The sequence below is a fragment of the Drechmeria coniospora genome, chromosome 03 (genome assembly GCF_001625195.1).
Source record: "Drechmeria coniospora strain ARSEF 6962 chromosome 03, whole genome shotgun sequence".
In the NCBI taxonomy this organism is placed as follows: domain Eukaryota; kingdom Fungi; phylum Ascomycota; class Sordariomycetes; order Hypocreales; family Ophiocordycipitaceae; genus Drechmeria; species Drechmeria coniospora.
The window spans coordinates 4060685-4079410 of record NC_054391.1 but is presented as its reverse complement, the minus strand read 5'-3'; the positions used below and the strand labels follow the sequence as shown (position 1 = coordinate 4079410).

Below are 18726 nucleotides of genomic sequence, written 5' to 3'. Positions count from 1 at the left end.
CACGGTCTGTTGCATGGGGACTTTGAGGAGTTGTCGAGCACAAAGGCGTAAGGCGTACAAAGGCGTCATAGGTGAAGCGGGCTGACGTGGAGCTCCTGTTGCTTGCTGACCGCGCTTCAGCCCCCATCACGGCCCAGCGTCATCCACCGCATCCGAGGACGAGCCAACTTCTCTAGAGGGTCGCCCTGGTTTCGTTTTGTCCATGTGCTGCTTTCTACCATCGACGGACAGGTTCCAGTTCGTTGCATGGAAGTCAACAGTGATTAGAAGCTGGGCGTATCGAGCGTCCATCATGACGGACGAGGCCACAGGAGCTCGCCCCCCTTTTCGTTCAGGCACCTTTCCCCTCGGTGTCGAGGACTCCTGTAGCTGAGTTCCGCCGCCATTGTCTGCAATGGAAGTCGATCCGTATACCTCGATATTGCCAGGTCTGCGCTGCACCACCACCATCCGTTGGCCATTTGGCATGCTTTCGGGGCTGATTGACGGCTGAAGCGGTTCGCATTCGTTGAAGTGTGAGGCAACCAGCCAGGCCCTTGATTCAGCTGGCAAGCAGTGGCAAATAGTTGCGCTCTCTTGTACTTGTGTGTGCAATCCTCTCACTTGCGTCGTCTCTTCCTGGCGCTTCCGTTGTTGCTTTCCTGGCAGTGTCGAGTCGAACCCCCTCAACGTCGTTGTTCATCCCAGCCTTTACTTTGCAACATCGTAACTCGTATCCTCCGCCCAAGCCTCGCAACAACCATCCCACATCGTCCGTTTCCCACTCACCAAGTCGTCATCACCATGTCCCGGGATCTGCTTCGCCCCCCTCAAGTCCACGTCGTGGGCCCGACGCCGTCTCCGACCCCCTCCCCGAGGGCGTCGCCGGCGCCAGGTAGCGGCTACCGGTCCATATCCGCTTCGCCCAACCGCAGCCGCCGCTCCACCATATCGTCGCAAGGAACACTCTTCGCCGACGAGGGCCTCAAGCCTCCCATCGGCTCGCCGTACCAGACCAGCACCACTCCCGTCTCGCCGGCGTGGACGTACGGTGCCTCGGCGGGGACATCGCCCGCCTCCGTATTCCCCCTCCTCGATGACTGCGGCCATGGAAGCCCGGTCAACGGGCCGCCAACAGCTCAGCTCTGCATGCTTTGTTACGACTTGCAGCACCCCGCCAAGCAGAACCAAGCGAGTGGAAATGCGTTCTGGCATGATCAGATGTCCATGTGGGCTGCTGATCAGCCGTTCTGCTGGGAGGGCGAGTCGGCCTCGCTGGACCACAAAGTCCATCACGACCGGCTGCATCCTCAGCGTTCGAGGGCCGTCCCCGCCTTGAATGTGTCCACCGTCGACGCATGCTCATCCGGAGATTCGTCCCATGACGTGAACGATACCTTTGCCGCCTCCATCCAAGATCTGTGGCGGTATGCCACCCCTAACAGTGTCAATGACAGGACCGCTCGAGCATCGCTCGTCTGTCTCGGTCCGCAATGTCACCCTGGATCGTTTCCGTCCGAAGGTCACCTGAAAGCACACGTTCGGGCAGTCCACACCCATTCTTGCAACTGGGCGGGCTGTCAGCGGCTGAGCTTTGCGTGTCGCGCGGGTCTCGTTTGGCACGTCAAATCCGAGCATCTGTTCATCTGCCCCGTCCCCGGCTGCACCGAAGCCTCTTTCGAAGATGTCCGGACCGTAAGTGCCCACGTTGTTGTCGCACATCCGGAAATGGGCAACCACGGCGTCAAGGAGTGGCAGCTCGAGGCGCCGACCGCCGTCGAAGTGGTGAGAAATTCCCTGTCTGCACAGTTGAACAGATCGTCTGGAAAGGAGTTGGACGGGTGCAACGAGGACGGAGCGATCAACGAAATGCTCGCCGTCGCCATCGCGAAGCGAAAATGCCATGATCAACTTCGGACGGTCGTCGAGAAAAAGGCGAAGAAGAATTCGGCGGGTACGCCTCGAAACGCCGACTCCCCGACCGATCTCATCCGCGCGCGTGCCTCGAAGCTCATCGACACCGCTTCTTTCCCCCTCATCTTCGAGCATGCCGTCCTCCCCTTTCTGGCCGAGTTTCTTCCCAAATGGACAAGCCCGAAGCACGTCATCAACGTCGCTCGGGGACGGACGTCGCAGGCGCGACGGCTCTGCATAATGACCTCCACCAAGATTTCTCGGGCCCGCAAGATCATCATAGCTGGCCACGTCGGGGACTTGCTGCCGGAAAAGTTCAGGTGGAGTGTGTCCTTTGTCTTCTCCGTCGGGGAAGTGGTACGCTCCCGCTCCCGCTGCTGGGCCAAAGGATTGGGCGGCGGACATCTCGATGACATCTGTCATGCGAGAAATCCGTATCACTTCCGGCATCCCAGCATGGGAGACAGCATTGGCATCAGGGGCAACGGCGACATCGAGGAGGCGACGGCGACACTCGGCCCCAGTCTGACTGTCGACGGCGGAAGCTACTGGCTCGCAAACTTCCACCCCTTCCTCGAAGCATACCAGTCCATGTCCGAGGTTGCCATCGAACACCCGTCGCCGCAAGATCGCGCTCACTGCATCCAGGAAGGTCACGACGTGCTCGACAGCGCCAGCGACTTTACCATCGGACACGTTCGAGCAACGTCGGGTCTCAACCTGAGGACGACCCGCGTGTCGCATGATGCTTACTGGGATGAGAATCTCCTGGACAAGCCGCTCGTCACCATGGACTGGGTCTTGATAGGCGCCAGCCAGGCCTCTCGCGGGGCCAACATGCTGCGTCGATTCCCGTCCGAGACGCAGGCCCCCCTTCAAGAGCCTCTTGTGCGGTCCGTGTCCACGAGGGGTACCCCCGGCGGCGTCGTGCCCGGGGCCGCCGTGGTTTCCAGCGGGAGAACCTCAGGCTACCAGCGTGGCCTGGTTTGCGAGGTCCCGGCCTATGTAAGCGCCGCCTCCAACGGCACCGGCAAGCCGACGCGTGAGTGGTTCGTCGAGGAGCCGCCGGGAGGCAACGAAGACGACTGGATCCGAGGAGGCATCGGCGTCGAGGGAGATAGCGGGGGTGCCATCGTCGACGCCGAGACGCACTGTCTCATGGGCCAGCTCTGGGGACGCAACAAGTACGCCGGCCCCGGTCCTCGCTTCACCTGGTTCGCGCCGATAACGGACATCCTGGACGATGTGCAGGAAAAGTGCGGAACCGATGGCCGACCGCAACTCCCGCAGCACTGCGACGAGGCGGACCGGTACCCCGTGTACCCATCCTGCCGGCAGTGTTACGACGCGAAGATCTATCTGGATACCCGCCGGAGCTCACGGGTGTCCTTCCAAAGCATGATGATGATCGGCGCCGGGGATGGGGACCAAGATCTGATTTCTGTCGAGGCCGTATCGGAGCTAGCTACGCCGCGAGACTACCACCGCCACACTGGCATCGAAGAAATCGGCTCCTCGTTCAGGGGCGTTGGGGTTTGGTCTCCGGCAGACAGCAGGATCAGTCCGGGCACGCCCGTGATCGGCGCCGGGGACATCAAGAGCCTGTACTCGCAGACGTTGGAGCTCGATGACTCGATTGACTCGCGCATAAGCTGCTGCGAGCCTGCCGTTTCGAGAAAGAGGCCATTGCTGTTCCAGGAAGCCGTCGATACTGAAGGCAACGGGGAATCTTCGAAAAGAAAAAGGACGGAATGGTAACCATCAGCCGGCGAATCCCCCTCGAGACATCTTTTTGGCCCGGGCATCCCGCCGGTTGTGGTTTGCTCGTGACCCCTTGTGAGCCTCCTTGTTCCTCCGTGCCGACTCCGTCTCCTTGTCCCCGGTAGGTCCTGCTACGTTTCCTCCGCGTCCGCGAGCACGAGCACGGCCACTTCGACCGCCTCGACCGCCTCGACCACCCCTACCGCCGTTGGCGTCGAAATCGCTTTCCTCTGTTCCCGAGCCAGCGGGGCTGTCCCTCCAGGCAGTCCGTTCAAGCTGGGCTTGCTGTCCACCAAAGGCGTACTTGGAATCCAACCTTGTCCGCTGCAGTGGATTTCTCGACAGCATGAGGGCCCATCCTTCGATGGCCTCGTCTGTCATTCCTGTTTCCTGCCTCAGCTTTGTTCGTGAAACTCCCCTTCGAGTGGCAGCGTCTCTCGCAAACAGCTTCTCATCCATCATGTAGGCCCGGAAGAGAATCTCCTCATTACTGTCGTTCACAGCATCCGCCTCCTGATTGGCCGAGTCCATGGTGCCTCCAACATCAGTGGCGTCGTATGTGTCATCTCGTTCGTCATCATCGGAGTCGAACGAGGCAAGTGCAGACAGAATGGCTGCTTTGTTCGGTTCCGTCGACCCGTCCTTGAGAATCTCATCTGCCGTCTTTGCTGGTTTCTTGCCAAACGATATCTTGGAAGCATCAGCAGTCAACCGATCGAACTCGTCGTCGTCGTACAAGTTTTTCCGCGTAGGAGGTAGGGGTGGCGTGGAGCGGGGGGCCATGGATGGATGAGTTGGCGCTTCATGAGTTGACCTGCAGCCTGTCAGCGGAGCGCCAGATGGTATGAAATAGAGAAACCCGTACAATGGCTCGTTTCGGTCCAGCAGCGTAAGGCGGGAGGGTAGCGACTCGGCCAGGATGGCGGCGACGACTTGTTCGACATCGTCAGAGTATTCGGCCAAGCATTTCGACACAAATCCAGCGCCCAGATCCGGAAACAAGTCTTGCACCTGCGTAATTTGGCTCATGCGATGCACATGAATTTCGGCATGCGTGTCCTGCGCAGCTTTTCCTTTGCCCTTGTCCTGCTGTCGTCTCTTGGTCGGACGCTTCGGCCGGACCATGGCCCCCTTCCTGAACGGTTCCAAGTCCCTGATCCTCTTCTTGAGTGAATCCGTCGCAGCTCCTGCATTCTCGGCTCTTCGAAGCAAGACTCTGAGCATCGGAGTGGCCGTCACCAGCTCTGCAACAAGCGAGTCGTTGACGTTCAGTGGTCCCGCTTTGTGGGCATCTGCCGCAGTCTTGAGCATAAAGAGCTGGTCATTCAGCATCGTCCATTTCGGCGGCTCCAGATCCGTCAAGCCCACGAGGCATAGGTAGGTGGTTGTCACAATGACCTTGCGCAAGGGCGGATTCATAACACGAAAGCAAGAGACGAGTCCATCGAAGAAGTCGGACCCTGCGAGGAAAAAAGTGCATGCATCCGGAGAAGCGTGCAGAAGGGGATTCAGAGCGCTCAAGTGCGATTCGACGAGCTTCAAATCACCGTTGATTCCTGATTCGAGTTGGGGGATGAGGAGTTTCTTGAGGGATGATAGTGAGGAGTCGAGCGGCGCGGGGTGAGATGCAAATGCTTTGGAGAGGAGCGGTGCCGTGCGTTTTCTGGCGTACAACTTGGCAAATCCGGACAGGAATTGGTATTCCAAGAGCTGAGGCGGTTGCAACAGCGTGAGGAGACGTGAGGAAAGGTGAAATGCTGACTTTAGGAGCTCTGCCGAGCCAAGTGTTGAGTTGGAGGCACACTCGGCGACATAGGACGATACAAATGAGGCTATCGAATCGTCGATCGTGGCCGCCTTTGTCAACCTGTCATCTGAAAGCTTGCAGTATGCCTGGCACAGTGTCTCCCAAGCTTGCATCAGTTCATTCAATTCCTCAGAGCTCATACGCAACCGCAATGAGGCTTCCGGGAAGCGTGCGAGTGGGGGCAGGCTCGCCATACTGCCGAGTCTGATGGTGAATTTGAGGCGCTGCTTGCTTGCTGGAGAGGCAGACTGAAAGGATAAATCGAGTAAGGAGGAGATGGGAAAGAATTTCACGAATTCGTCGGCATGGTGGATGATGAATTGATTCAATCCATCTACCAAAAGTTTCGTCTCACGCCGGATGAATCATACTGTCTGCATACCTGCCATTGAGAAGCAGTCGCGATCCAGCTCCCCGCTAAATTACAGGAGGTCATCCAGTAACGAACAGTACGTACCGTTCACACCGCAGACCCACCCTCGAGGTTGGCATCGGCCAATCAGCATGGCTGCACGTCATCATCTTGCCACATTCAGCTAGCGCGCACGAAAAGCCCTACCGACTGGTAATTTCACTCCCCACCAAAAAGTTCGCGCCGCTCTCACGACGCAACTTTGCACCTTCAGCAACCAAACACCGGATCCTTCATCACTTTGCCGATACGTCGCCGCTTTCCCCGCGTTCGAGTCTTGAAGGAACATCCATCAACTTTATTCAAAATGTCTTACAACAAGGCCGACAAGGACCACGGCGAGGCTCCTGTACGTGTGAACCAAGCTCGCCACGTGGTGACCGTCAGGGTCTCGGCAACACTTGACTGATACATTTCCTTATCTGCAGAAGAGCCACAAGATCCGCATCACCCTCACGTCCCGCAAGGTCAACATCCTCGAGAAGGTCTGCACCGAGATCCTCGATCGTGCCAAGAGCAAGGACCTGCGTGTCAAGGGACCTGTCCGTCTGCCCACCCAGACGCTCAAGATCACGACCCGCAAGACCCCTTGCGGTGAGGGTTCCAAGACGTGGGATTGCTTCGAGATGCGTATCCACAAGCGCCTCATCGAGTACGTGTCATCCACTTGCAAGTTTTCTACGTGCCAGCTGCTGACCAAGTTACAGCCTCAACGCCCCTACCGAGGTCGTCAAGCAGATCATCGTCAATATCGATGCTGGTGTCGAGGTTGAGGTCACCATCGCTGCTTAAAAAGTGGCAGACGCTGGATTTGACGGTGCGGCCTTGGCCCTCGTCTCGAAAGGTCTGCAAGACATAATCAGACAGCCAATGCAATCAGATGTCGCTGCCCGCTCGCATCAAGCATCGTGTGAAATTGAGGTGAAACGATACGACCATGACCCTGCATCATGGCCATGCAGTGCGATACTGCACGTTACTCCATCGTAGGTCACAATGTTGACAAAGAAAAATTTTGATTGGTATAATACTACATATCATCTGATTTGCGTCGACGGTACTCCGTACTGGGCACCATCCGTAACAGAAACTCCCGCAAGGAAACAAGGCAACGCATGGATGATGCAGCCCTCCAAACGCCATGAATGCTATGCCACAGCCCTTTCCTCCGGATACGAAAGGAGAAAGGTCAGATCTGTCGGTCGTGATTCCTTCGGGCGGGATTAGAAATCCCATACCGTGCACTCCCTGGGCGGCGGAAGGGCGGGCATCAGACCGTCCGCAAACGCTCCCGACTGAGCAAAAGCTTCCCATTGGGCTCTCGACTTCTGATCGTACTGCTCAGCAGGCAGTTCGGTGTCCTTGGAATAGCCGGGTGGGCCAGCGGGGAACCAGATGCGTGACCAAGTGCCGTCGAAGGCGCTGATGCCGGGCTTCCCGTTCTTGTAGCTCACCGGCTTCCCTTTGAAGGTGGCAAGGCGACCATCGATGCCTGCGGAGCTGTACGTCTCCAGAAGCGGATGCTGCCTCGCACTGCCGGGCGGGTATGGGTTGCCAGCAGGAGCAGCCGGCTGATGCTGGGCCGTAGGAGGGCCAAAGGGATTGGGCTTCGACGCGGCAGGTTGCTGCTGGCCGAAGGGGCCGGCATTGTTCTGGCCGAACGGGTTGCCGGCCGGCTGTCCAAAGGCTCCGTTCGTTTGGGGCGGGGCCGGTTGACCGAACGGGTTGCCGGTTTGCGCTTGCTGCTGCTGATTGCTCGCGAAAGGGTTCGACGCCACCGCCGGTGATTGGGCCTGGCCGAAGGGACCGGTCGAAGGTTGCGTAGGCTGGCCGAAGGAATTCGGTGCAAGGTTACTTTGATTGGTAGAATTGGAAGAAAATGGATTTGGTGCCGTCTCGGCTTGGTTGGAGTTTGGAGCAGCTCCGAAAGGATTGGCCGCTGTGGCGTTGTTGTTGCCGTCGCCCACGACGGCAAACGGGCTGGAGATGGCCGGTGCGTTGGCGTTGGAGGCAAAAGGATTTGGCTTCTGGCCAAGTTGACTTGCTTGACCGAAAGCGCTGGCTTGGGCGTTTGGCTGCGCCGGCTGGCCAAAGGCCGGGGCGCCAAAGGGGTTGTGCCTCGCGCCGAGAGTCGCTGGTTGACCAAAGGCGGACGCCGTCGGCTGCTGCACCTGGCCAAAGGCGGACCCTCCTCCCTGAGACGGCTGTCCGAAGGGTGACGATGCCGGCAAGGCAGCCGGTTGGCCAAACGCAGGTGCTCCAAACGGATTGGGAGGATGGCCCAGAGCCGATGGCTGGCCAAACGCGCCGGCCGGTTGTGATGGTGCGCCGAAGGGACTGCCGCTGTTGGCAGCACCGGCGCCGAAGGGATTGGACGGGGCGGACGACGGGCCTCCTAGCTTGGGCCTCCTGCCGAGAGCGAACTCGCCGAACGGGGCGCCCTGGGTGCCTTCACGGCAGACGTCGTGCCGGTTGGGATGCTGGTTTTCGCCGGCCGCGACGTAGCGCATCGCCTCCTGCACGTTGCGCACGGCATTTCCTATCTGCTGAGACGCAGTCGCATAGAGTTCTTGGATTTCGTTGAGCTGAGCCGGGTTAGCGTCCTGGGCGCGGAGATGAGAATGCGACGAGGGCGGGAAGAACGTACCGCCTGCTGTTCCTTGCCGGAAGCCTTGCCCATCAAATAATGGAGGCGCACTTCCTCGAAGCTCTGTTCGCGAGGATGGCCCCCGAAGAGCTGAACGGGTGTGTCCTTGCCGGGTGCGTAGGCGGAGAGGATCCAATCCGGCTTGCCCGTCGTCAAGTCCTTCTCGATGACGTCGGCTGACAGACCGTACTTGACTGGAAGCAACCGTCAGCTGGATGGTGCCGGGCGCGACCGAGGGAAGAGGGGCGACGGACCGAATGAATTTGCATTTCCCGCACCGCTCGATCCGCCATCGAGCGGGCCGAACCGGTTCTGCTGCTGCTGCGGTCTCTTGGGGTGTTCGAATCGACAGTTCTCTAGAGGTCGTGCGTGCCTGGTCAGCGCCTGCTCTCGGACAAAGGGCGTCGACACCACCACGGACGAGCTCGAGGCGGTAAACGGCAGGCACACAGGGACTGGGCAAGGGGGGTGCGGCGCGAAGGGGAGACCATCGACCGTGCATCGAAACGTACCGCCAAACCTGCAGTTGCCTTGTTGGTAGAATTTGCAGAGCACCATGTTGGGCGAGCCGTCAAGGGTGAGGGGAGCCGTCCCCGTGAGAGAGCGGCAGGCTGCGGCGGCGGAGGATTTGTGCAGGGCCCAGGATGCTACGGCATTTCGGGAGAGGTGAGTAAATATGGGCTCGGAAAAAATGGCAGCCTTGCTGTCGGGGCGAAAGAATGGCGGCAGAGGCCGGTCGTGGGAGCGTTGGGGAAGGGAGGAGGAGAAGAGGGAGTGAAGTCGAGAGGCGAAAAAGAGCATTGTGCCTCCCCATCCATCCTTCAGCCTCGCGCAGTTTCGGCGTTGCTCGCCGCCTGGGGAGGCAGGCGCCGGGCGCGTTCGCCGCAGGGGAGCGGGGGCGACGATTGGCGTTTTTAGGGGACGAGGCGGCAGGCCAAGGCGCTGGGGAGGACGCTGGGGAGGACGCTGGGGAGGACGCTGGAGAGGACGCTGTGGAGTGCGCCGGAAGGCTTCGGGTGGGGCATCTTCAGGGCTCAGAGACGGGCGGCCGTCGCCGCGAAGGAGGCCTGGCCCAGGGCGAACGGATGGCGGTACGGCGAGAAGACAGGCAGCGCTCGGGACGATGGTCTGGGTCGAGACAAGCCGACCGACGTGCCCACAGAGGATGGCCGCGGGATAATGCCTCAGACATTTCGATTTCGGTCTTTGCCACCTACAGGTCAGCCACACCATCCGGCGCAGAGAAGGGGGGAAAGAATGTGGCCAAGAATGGCGGGCGACGCCGACGATGGATGGCCACGGTCGGTCGGTCGGTCGGTCGGTCGTCAACTCACCGAGGCTCGCTGGGCTCTGCAGCGGTGTCATCCATGACTCACTCCATGAGCATCATGAGGGCGTAGAGCCGGGCGCCGAGGGAGAATTCTACCGCACGGGACGTCTGGGTTTTCTGAACGAACCTGTTCGGCTCGAGAGCCTGGCCGACGGGAGTTGAGATTTCAATGCATGCATGAGCAGGAGCTAGAGTTGGGGCCATCGCTAGTCCTGCCAACTCCGGATGCTACGTCCCAGTACGGAGTACATGTACTGTATGCACTTGATTGTAGGTATGCATGTACTCCGTACTCTGTGCCGTATACATGCTCGCAAGTACTGGACCCTGTAGGTAATTACTGCAAGTTCCTAGTACTTACAGTACATGTACTGTAGTTGTACTGTAGTTGTACTGTAGTTGTACTGTAGTTGTACTGTACTCTCGGTCAGTTACGGAGTACTAACTTACTGTACTTATTACTTGCTGTACAGTACAGTACTTGTACGTATCCGGAGCCAGGGTCCTTCATTTCGCTTACGAAGGCTCGGCAAGGAGACAATGTATTATTATTATCCAAGTACAACTACGGCGTCGGGAACAATGCAGCAAGCAATGCTGCCAACGAGCCGACATTCTTTTTCCACGATGCCGGACACCTGTACCTTTTGCTTTTCGGCACTGACAAGTACACCTACATCTACGGCGCACGGAGAGGGTGGAATATATGTTGCTTGTTATTCTGTTTTATTTGGCATTTGTTGGCATTTGTTAGCATCTGTTGGCATTTTTCTCTGTTTTTATTTCATTTTTCCCGCCTCCCCTCAGCGACGACGAAAAGGTGCCGCGGGCCAGGCAAGGCACACGCATGCATGCATGTACAGCTAGCTTACTTGTACAGCTACGGGCAGCACAAGGTACGGATACAGGTGAAAAGACGGGACGATTCCTCCGGGTTCCCTCTCGGCCACGGCACGACGGCGCCGTTTCATCATCATGATGGATCAAAAGAATCAAGGCTTCCCGGCCGGGCGAAACTCGACCATGACGCCCTTCTTGGCGCTCGTGAAGGTGTCGACCAGCTGAAGCTCCCCCTCGCGATGTCGGCCCCATTCGAGCTCGGGTCGCCCCTCGGCCGGGTCGGCGACGCCGACGGCCTTGCGGATGTCGTACAGGTACAGGGTGCGGGCGAGCGTCGTCGTCATCTCGACGTAGGCGAGGCCCTTGCCGATGCAGCCGCGGGCGCCGATGCTGAAGGGGCAGAAGGCGCTGTGGGCGCGGGTGACGTCGTCCTCGGTCGTCGGCCGGCCGGTGCGCGGGTCGACGGCGCCGTTGAGCCAGCGCTCGGGCGTGTAGCTGTAGGCCATGGGGTAGTAGGTCTCGTTGTGGTGGATGGTGTAGTGCGGCGTGCCGACGACGGTGCCCGGCGGCAGCGCCTGGCCGTCGATGGTCATGCCGCCCGGCAGCACCTCGCGCGGGAGGATGCCGCCGACCGAGGGGGACATGCGCATGGCCTCGTCGATGCAGGCGCGCAGGTAGGTGCAGCTGCCGAGGGCGGGTCCGTGGACGATCTCCTCGACGTCGTGGAACTTGCCGCGGATCTCGCGCGTCACCTTGTCGAGCGCGTGCTCGTTGCGCGTGAGGTAGAAGAGGGTGGCGGCCATGGCGGTCGAGGTCGTGTCCGACCCGGCGATGATGCTGTCGGTCGCTCGTCGGTCAGCCCGTCGGTCAGTCAAAGGCGGCGCGGCAGGGGTCCGACGTACAGCAGGTTGGACTCGCCCCAGAGCTCGGGCGTGCTGAAGCCGAGGCCGGTCTCGGGGTCGCGCGCCTTGAGCAGGTAGTAGAAGAAGTCGCGGCGGTCGGTGTCGTCGCCGAGCTTGGTGCGCTCCGTCAGCTGGCCCTTGCTGTAGGCCATGTAGCGGGCGCGTCCGGCGGCGAGCTTGGGGAAGAGGACCTTGTCGAACTTGAGCTTGTCGACGACGGGCATGGTGCCGCACTGCAGCCGGTCAGCCGGTCGGTCCCGTTCTGGGCGGGCCGTCGGACGGGTTCGGGGCATACGATGAGGTGGCGTGTCGTGGCCGCCTCGACGAGCTCGAGGGCGAAGCGGTTGTCGGGCCGCTCGAGCATGTGGAAGGCCTTGCCGAAGCTCAGGTCGCCGAGGATGTCCATGGCGAGGTAGTTGCACCAGTCGCTCATGACGCGGGGCGAGGTCCAGCCCTTGGCGTCGGCGCCGACGGGGCCGGCGCCGACCTGCTCGCAAAAGGTCCTCACGTTGCCGAGGATGTAGCGCTGCATCTCCTTCATGGCGCTCTCGGAGAAGGCGTGGGAGAGGACGCGACGCTTGCGGGCGTGCTCCTCCTTGTCGCGCGTGTTGTGCGTGTTGGCGGCCGGGTGGACGAAGGCGTTGTAGAACTCGGCCTTGCGGACGTTGGCGCGGAAGCCGTAGATTTCCTTGAGCGCCTGGCTCGAGTTGAAGGACAGCGAGTTGGGGCCGAAGCGGACGATTTTCCCTGCGTCCGACGACGTCGTCGTGTCAGCCGCCATTCCCCTCCCGTGCCGGCGAGCCCACGGCATCACGTCGGGCACGTCAAAACGTCAGGCACATGACGTCCCGCCCCTCGAGGAGAGGACGTCACCGGTCGCCGCTCGACTCACCATATTTCTCGTGCATGCGCCAGAACTCGAGATGGCGGTCGCCCTTGTAGGCGTGGTAGAGCTGGTACGCATCCGTGACCTTGGCGAGAAGGGGACCCGGGTACTTGGCCAGCGGATGGAAGAATATCCGGTACACGACGAGGCCGAGCGTCTAGATGGTCGGAGGGAGGGATCGTCAGCGTCGTTTTTCATCTCCAGCGCCCGCTCCAGCTGCCGTCCGCGCCGGGCAGTTCCACCACCTGCGTCGAGGAAGCACGTACGTAAGCTATGCCTCCGCTGACGAGCAGCCCCAGGTACACCCACAGATGGTGCAGATCGAGCGCCATCTCCTCACAGTCGCCCACCACGCTCGCGGTGCGTCGGGGAAAGGGGAGAGGGGGGGGACGAGGCGTCTAGGCGTCTAGCCCTGGATGATGCCGAACGAGGAGAGCAGGGCGGCGGATGCAGAGCAGAGCAAAGCAATGCAGAGGCAGAGCAGAGCAGAGAGAGGTGTGGGGGACGGAGGCAGCAGGAGTCGGAGCGAAAACAGATTTTAAACAACCGGCCCCGGCCCCCATCGATCCCCCCTCACCATGCCACACGGACGAGACCTGGACGAGACCTGGACTACTTCGTACTGCCTAGGCTCTTCCGTACGCTTCCCCAACTTTTCCCCCAAGAGGTCCCGTACCTGCGCCTGCGGTGGCGCATTCGCCAGGGCCGCCGAGTAATAATCGCACGATGCTGATTGGCGATGAATCGGCTTGACGCGGCACATGACAGCCCCAGGATCCGATTCAAATTGTTTGGTCCGGCTAGGTTCGGGAAGGGACCAGGGCGGGGGCCAATAGTCGACGGCTACGCCGCCGTGGCCGACGAGGCTGGAGAACTTGTGGAGGAAGAAGGAATGGGGGGGTGCACCATGCTGGCCAGGGGGGGCTGGTCAAGGACTCGGGGCATCTGGCAGTGTTCCAGGCGACTACAGCATGGAGTACAGTCTCCGTACTAGGTATTAGGTGCAATTCTTTGGGGTCTTGCAGAACCTGAACGGAGCACTTGCTTGCCATTACAGGCAAGTAAGTACACCTACACGTGCAGTGCTCCGTTCGGGGTACTGCACAAATGCCTGCACGCTGGGACTTTTTACAACCTTGGTCGCCCCAATTCTACAGTACTCCGCACTTACTGTAAGTAGGTGTACAGGACAGTGCACCTACAGTACAGTATATTGCTGTAAATATGTACCTGTACACTGCTAAGTGCCAAAGTAAGCAAGAACAAGTACTTTTTTGCAGTGATCCGTACCTATACAGGCACAGGACAGGAACTGAGAACGTACATGTACTTGTACGGAGTATTATATACATGTACGGAGTACTTGTACGGAGTATTATATAATACATGAACTTGTACGGAGTACTGTACAGCGCATTATATATATGTACTTGTGCGGAGTATTATATAATTATTACATGTAATTACTTGTACGGAGTACACCTACTTGGAGATGTACAACAAAGCAAGTACATCCATTGTAATATGTAATATAATAGCAAGTGCACGCACTGGGAAGCACACCCTTGATTGTAGCATGCTTAGTACATGTCATGTATATGTACGGCGTAATTACTTGGAGAGTACGGAGTACGGATACGGAGTACAGTAATTAAGCATGTTATGCGGAGTACGGAGTAGAGTACTAAGACACTCATCTCATACGGAGTATACTGTAGTAGCAGGTTAAAGTACCTGAACGGATATACTGTACCTGCCCATATACTGAGTATGTTGCACCAAACCAGCCACAAAAAATGGGCGCCACAGTCAATGTGGACTTGGTAGGTGCCATATGCGAAAGAGTACCTTAGTACCTATCCATTGCTCGTTTGCTCCGTAAGTAAGTACATGTGCTCCGTATAGTACTCAACTTATACATTAAACGGATCTTGCTCGACATCTTCATGCAACAAAATCAGCAACTTGGATGGAGAGGAATGATGGATAGGAACGGCAACGTTATCCTTTGTTCCAATCTCACGCCGGCGCCCTCATTTGGCTCGTTTCTCCGTCGCCACCAAATGACAACGAGGCCGAAAGGACACGCATGTCCTCAGTGCCTGTACGGCAAGTGTGCACGCAGAATGACGGAGGACCTTGAACGCAACATCGTCACGTCACCATGATACAACGGGTACCTTCTGCGACAACCGTGACGACGTGTGCTGCGCTCGTAGGCCTACATGGCATGAATCCCGTGTTTCGTCGCCGCCCTAGTCCGTGCCGTGGCTGACCATTCGACCGTAGCTTTCCATCTGGTGCGAATCCTTCCGGCACTTGATGGCCGTTAAGCCGCTGGGAATCATTCCGCCTCCCTTCCGCGTTGTGGGGTCGTTTCGGTAATCGACGCCGTCGCACGGCTGCAACCTTCTGAAAGGGCGCTGACGACAGGGCGCTGACGGCAGGGGTGCTGGACAGTACCTGTATTCGCAGCACCTACAGTGGAGAGTACAGTAGAGTGGCATCGCCCGAAATCGTCATGATCGTCGCGAAACACCATCCGCGTGCCGTCCAAGCGCCTACTTAAATGCCCTCGTGCACTGTACGCACGACGCAAACACGTCGAACGCGGCAATCTCGCCACGTCCATGTCCTGCCTTCCTTGCTCGGTCGCCCACGCCATCGCCCGCGCCCTCGCCCTCCTCGCGAGGGTCGGCGCCTCAATCGCCCTCGTTTCCTCTCCTGCACGCGAGCCTGCGCTCAGTGAAAGTATCTCGGTTCCTCAAACACGTGATACCTGTGATCCCTCACGCCCTGCCCCTTGAACATGGCCGGGAACCGCCAGCCTTCGGGCACCTCGTGCTCCTGCGCGCGCCGGTCCCGCTCCTCGGCCGGACGCGCCTCGAGCTGCGCCGACTCGGCGCCGGACTGCGGGATGACAAACTTGCCCACCTGCAGCTCCGTGTCCGTGATGGTGCTGCGGCTCACCCGCGCGTAGCCGACGCGACGGAGGCCCTTGTACAGGATGTACTCGCACCAGCGATCCCAGTCGGTCGGGTCGATGTCGTGCATGCCCGACGTCTCGCCCACGTACGTCTTGTAGTTGCCCTCGAGCGGCTTCGTCACGAGGTAGCTGAGCAGCACGGCCGGCCGCGACGTCGAGCCCATGAGCTTGGCGAGGTACTCCGACTGCAGCCGCCGGTCCTCGGGGTCCTCCTCCTGGCCCGAGTGGAAGACGAAGACGTCGACGAGCTCGCCGTAGACGTCGAGCGTCGCGTGGATCGCCGGCGCGAGCTCGCCGACGGGGCTCGGCAGCAGGTGATGCTTCGACTCGACGATGGGGAACTTGGACAGCAGCGCCGCGCCCCACGTGTGCTTGTTGGGGCCCGGCCCGTAGTCGACGTACATGCCGAGGTCCTCGGCGAGGAACTGCGTCGTGTCGCGGTTGCCCATGATGACGCGCTGCAGGTCCGACTCGAGCAGGCCGACGACGTCGAGCTCCATCTCCTTGATGAGGTCGCGCATGCGGTACTCCGACGACCACATGTCGTTGTCGAGCGAGAAGTGAATGGTCCATATGCCGGCCGTGAGGACGCGGTCCTTGGCGTGGTAGGGCTTGTAGTCGTTGGTCGGGAATCGCATAAAGGCGGCGCAGAGAAAGACGATGTTGACGAGGAGCGTCGAGACGGCAAAGTACTTCTTGTGCTGCGACTGCGACGGCCGCCGAGCCTGCTGCCGCCGGGGCCGCGACGCGTTAAAGTTGAAGACGCCGAGGCCGAGGAGGACCATCAGCGTCATCATGATCCAGTCGGTGCGCTCTCGGACGAGCGGTCCGCCCGGCACGAAGGCGTAGGCGACGACCCACACGTGGAAGAGGACGAGGAAGATGTAGATGAAAAATCCCAGCCCAAACGTCACCGCCGGGCTCCTCTTCGACGCCGTGGCGATGAGAGGCACCGACACGGCCATGAGGTAGACGGCGAGGGTGAGTCCGCCGTAGTAGCCGACCCAGTGGCTGAAGAACGTCAGCACCATGGCGCCCGCGCCGCCGGCGGCGTACGGCAGCCAGCCGCCGGCCAGGGAAGGCTTGGAGATGCCGACGAAGAGGCCGGCCGACATGGCGGCGACGGTGCACCAGCCGTGGGTGGAAAAGTACGGGCCGCGGATGGGAAAGCCTTCCCAGCCCCAGAGGATCATGGTGCTCGTGTCCGACAGGAGGGAGTGGAGGCCGAAGAACAGGCCGCCGACGCCGCAGGCGGCGAGGAGCGAGGAGCCCCCTTGCCTTCCCTCGGCCGACGAGCCGCTCGTCAAGGGCGCCTTGCGCGTGAAGCGGAGCGCGGCCAGGACGCCGAGGACCAGGCCCGTGCCGTTCCATCCACCGTTGGCGGCGTGCATGATCGGCCAAACCGGGTTGTTCGTCTGCCAGGCAAACTTGGCCGTCGACGACATGATCAGGCCGACCATGAGACCGAGGAGCTTGGATTCGAACCGCGCCTCGTGCGAGGACTCCGAGTACAGCGTGCCGACCCAGCCCAAGGTCGCGAGGGCGACGCCGAAGCCGACGGTGAGCAGGCGATAGGTCGGATCTATGACGAGGTAGGCGGCAACGCCGGCCAAGGAGAGCACGTGGATGATTCGGAGATTGCTGATGACGGCAGATCGGAGCGGGCCGACCAGGAGGGCCGGCGAGACGGACACGAGAACAAAGGCCTCGAAGCCCGAGATGCCCATGTGCCAGAGGGGGAAGTCTCCGGCGAGGTTAGCTTTTCGCGTCCTCGCACCGCGGGGGCGGGCAGCTTACACCAAACGACAAGTCCCAAGCTGGTCAGCATGGACCAAAATATATACTGGCGTCACGTCAGATACCGACCAGCCTCCGGGGGGGTGGGCGAGACGAGACATACTCCGTGGTAAACATCGGCCATGGTGTCGAGTGCCTCGGACCAGGTGAAGCGAAGGGAGAAGAGACCGCCCGTCAACTTCTCCTTCCTACCATCTCATCAGCAGGCGGCGGTGGCGAGGTGGAAACTGCGTGTGCTTGCTTACTCTTTCTCTATCACTTCGGACGGGACGTAGACGGAGTTTGCACTGCAACGATTTAGACCCGGTTCGGCATTGTTTATTCGACGCCGTTGTACCCGAGCCAGCACTACTTTGGAAGCCATTGCACGTACCCCTTGCTCGCCCCTTGGACATCCCTGACCGACACTTCAAACGTCTCGAAATCGAGAGCCGTGACGGCATCGAAGCCGACGTCGAACAGGATCAGTGACCATTCGAAGAAGGCGTAAATGGTGTAGGCTACCACGGTCAGCCAGGTTCGAGCCAGGTGCAGCGTCGGCATCGTACGTACCTCCGGCCACGCGGTGGACCTTGTGACGGATGAAGAAGAAAATCAGGGGAACGAGGGTTCCGAAGAAGGCACCGGCAAGACACTTGCGGTACTTGACGGCCTTGGGGTTCGCCGGGCTCAGCGCGATGCAGCCAATGGTCCAGGGGAGGGTGGCGACAATGTACGAAATCATCAAGATGTCATGCCAGTCATGGTCATCCGTCGACGTAATGTACGTCCAGCCGCCGCACGTGAGGGTTCGCACGAGACCCATCGAGGCGATGAAGCCGGGGAGCTTCGATCCCGGCTTGCGGGTTAGGAGATACCACAGGCCGACGAGGGCAAAGCGAGGGCCTACATCGGTCAGACTGGCACCGACGGCCCGCGGGACGGCCAAGGCTCGTACCGGATGTGATGGCGATGAAGATCATGAAGAAGGATCGCTCGGGATACCGGTCGCCAATCGTCGCCGAGACGGACGGGAACCACTCGTCGGGATATCCGTAGAACTCGTTCTGCACAATCTTGTGGTAGTGCAGGGCGACGCCCACCACCAAGGCGCTGAGGAAGGCGGCTGCCAAAATTTCTTCGCATCAATCCACCGCTCTCGCCATCGACCGGCCTCGGGGGGGGATGCTGGAACTTACTGTAGGCGACGGCAGTGTGCGCCCAACTCACCCACTGCCCTCCGAAACGGAGGACAACACCCCCATCCTTGTCTTTGTATTTGGACGACATCATGGGCAATGACGAATGAAGGAACAGAAGAGCTCACGACGCCATCCAGGACATCCAGATGGGTGGGTGTGGAGGGTGGCAGCACGGGAGAGGGCGATTATTTGGTGGGCGAGATTTGCTTCCGTGGCCACAGGTTGTGAGGAGTCGCGGAGCTCGTCGCGGGTATCCACGCGACGAGTGCTACAGGTTCCATAGC

General features: G+C 59.9%; 6 protein-coding genes across 6 annotated transcripts; 2 read left to right on the top strand and 4 right to left on the bottom strand.

The window, feature by feature from the left end:
• Positions 1 to 783: 783 nt before the first annotated feature.
• Positions 784 to 3651, top strand: DCS_06807 (putative DNA polymerase epsilon, calytic chain POL2; the record flags this gene model as incomplete). Its single annotated transcript, XM_040804094.1, has 1 exon — positions 784 to 3651. The coding sequence occupies one exon, from the start codon at positions 784 to 786 to the stop codon at positions 3649 to 3651; it is 2868 nt and encodes a 955-aa protein (XP_040654198.1).
• Positions 3652 to 3654: 3 nt separating this feature from the next.
• DCS_06806 (uncharacterized protein) lies at positions 3655 to 5655 on the bottom strand (the record flags this gene model as incomplete). The annotated part of the gene is made up of 1 exon (XM_040804093.1): positions 3655 to 5655. The coding sequence occupies one exon, from the start codon at positions 5653 to 5655 to the stop codon at positions 3655 to 3657; it is 2001 nt and encodes a 666-aa protein (XP_040654197.1).
• Positions 5656 to 6180: 525 nt separating this feature from the next.
• Positions 6181 to 6665, top strand: DCS_06805 (putative 40s ribosomal protein s20; the record flags this gene model as incomplete). The annotated part of the gene is made up of 3 exons (XM_040804092.1): positions 6181 to 6222; positions 6302 to 6525; positions 6581 to 6665. The coding sequence occupies 3 exons, from the start codon at positions 6181 to 6183 to the stop codon at positions 6663 to 6665; spliced, it is 351 nt and encodes a 116-aa protein (XP_040654196.1).
• A 245-nt stretch (positions 6666 to 6910) lies between these two features.
• DCS_06804 (CCCH zinc finger domain protein) lies at positions 6911 to 10054 on the bottom strand (the record flags this gene model as incomplete). Its single annotated transcript, XM_040804091.1, has 5 exons — positions 6911 to 7021; positions 7112 to 8458; positions 8521 to 8714; positions 8775 to 9733; positions 9897 to 10054. 5 exons carry the CDS (start codon positions 10052 to 10054, stop codon positions 6911 to 6913), a joined length of 2769 nt encoding a protein of 922 aa, XP_040654195.1.
• A 788-nt stretch (positions 10055 to 10842) lies between these two features.
• DCS_06803 (Cytochrome P450 family protein) lies at positions 10843 to 12810 on the bottom strand (the record flags this gene model as incomplete). Its single annotated transcript, XM_040804090.1, has 5 exons — positions 10843 to 11527; positions 11593 to 11825; positions 11888 to 12339; positions 12485 to 12635; positions 12745 to 12810. The coding sequence occupies 5 exons, from the start codon at positions 12808 to 12810 to the stop codon at positions 10843 to 10845; spliced, it is 1587 nt and encodes a 528-aa protein (XP_040654194.1).
• A 2410-nt stretch (positions 12811 to 15220) lies between these two features.
• On the bottom strand, positions 15221 to 18530 carry DCS_06802 (calcofluor white hypersensitive protein; the record flags this gene model as incomplete). Its single annotated transcript, XM_040804089.1, has 8 exons — positions 15221 to 17208; positions 17262 to 17307; positions 17365 to 17449; positions 17507 to 17548; positions 17635 to 17761; positions 17814 to 18146; positions 18199 to 18366; positions 18440 to 18530. 8 exons carry the CDS (start codon positions 18528 to 18530, stop codon positions 15221 to 15223), a joined length of 2880 nt encoding a protein of 959 aa, XP_040654193.1.
• Between the last annotated feature and the right edge of the window lie 196 nt (positions 18531 to 18726).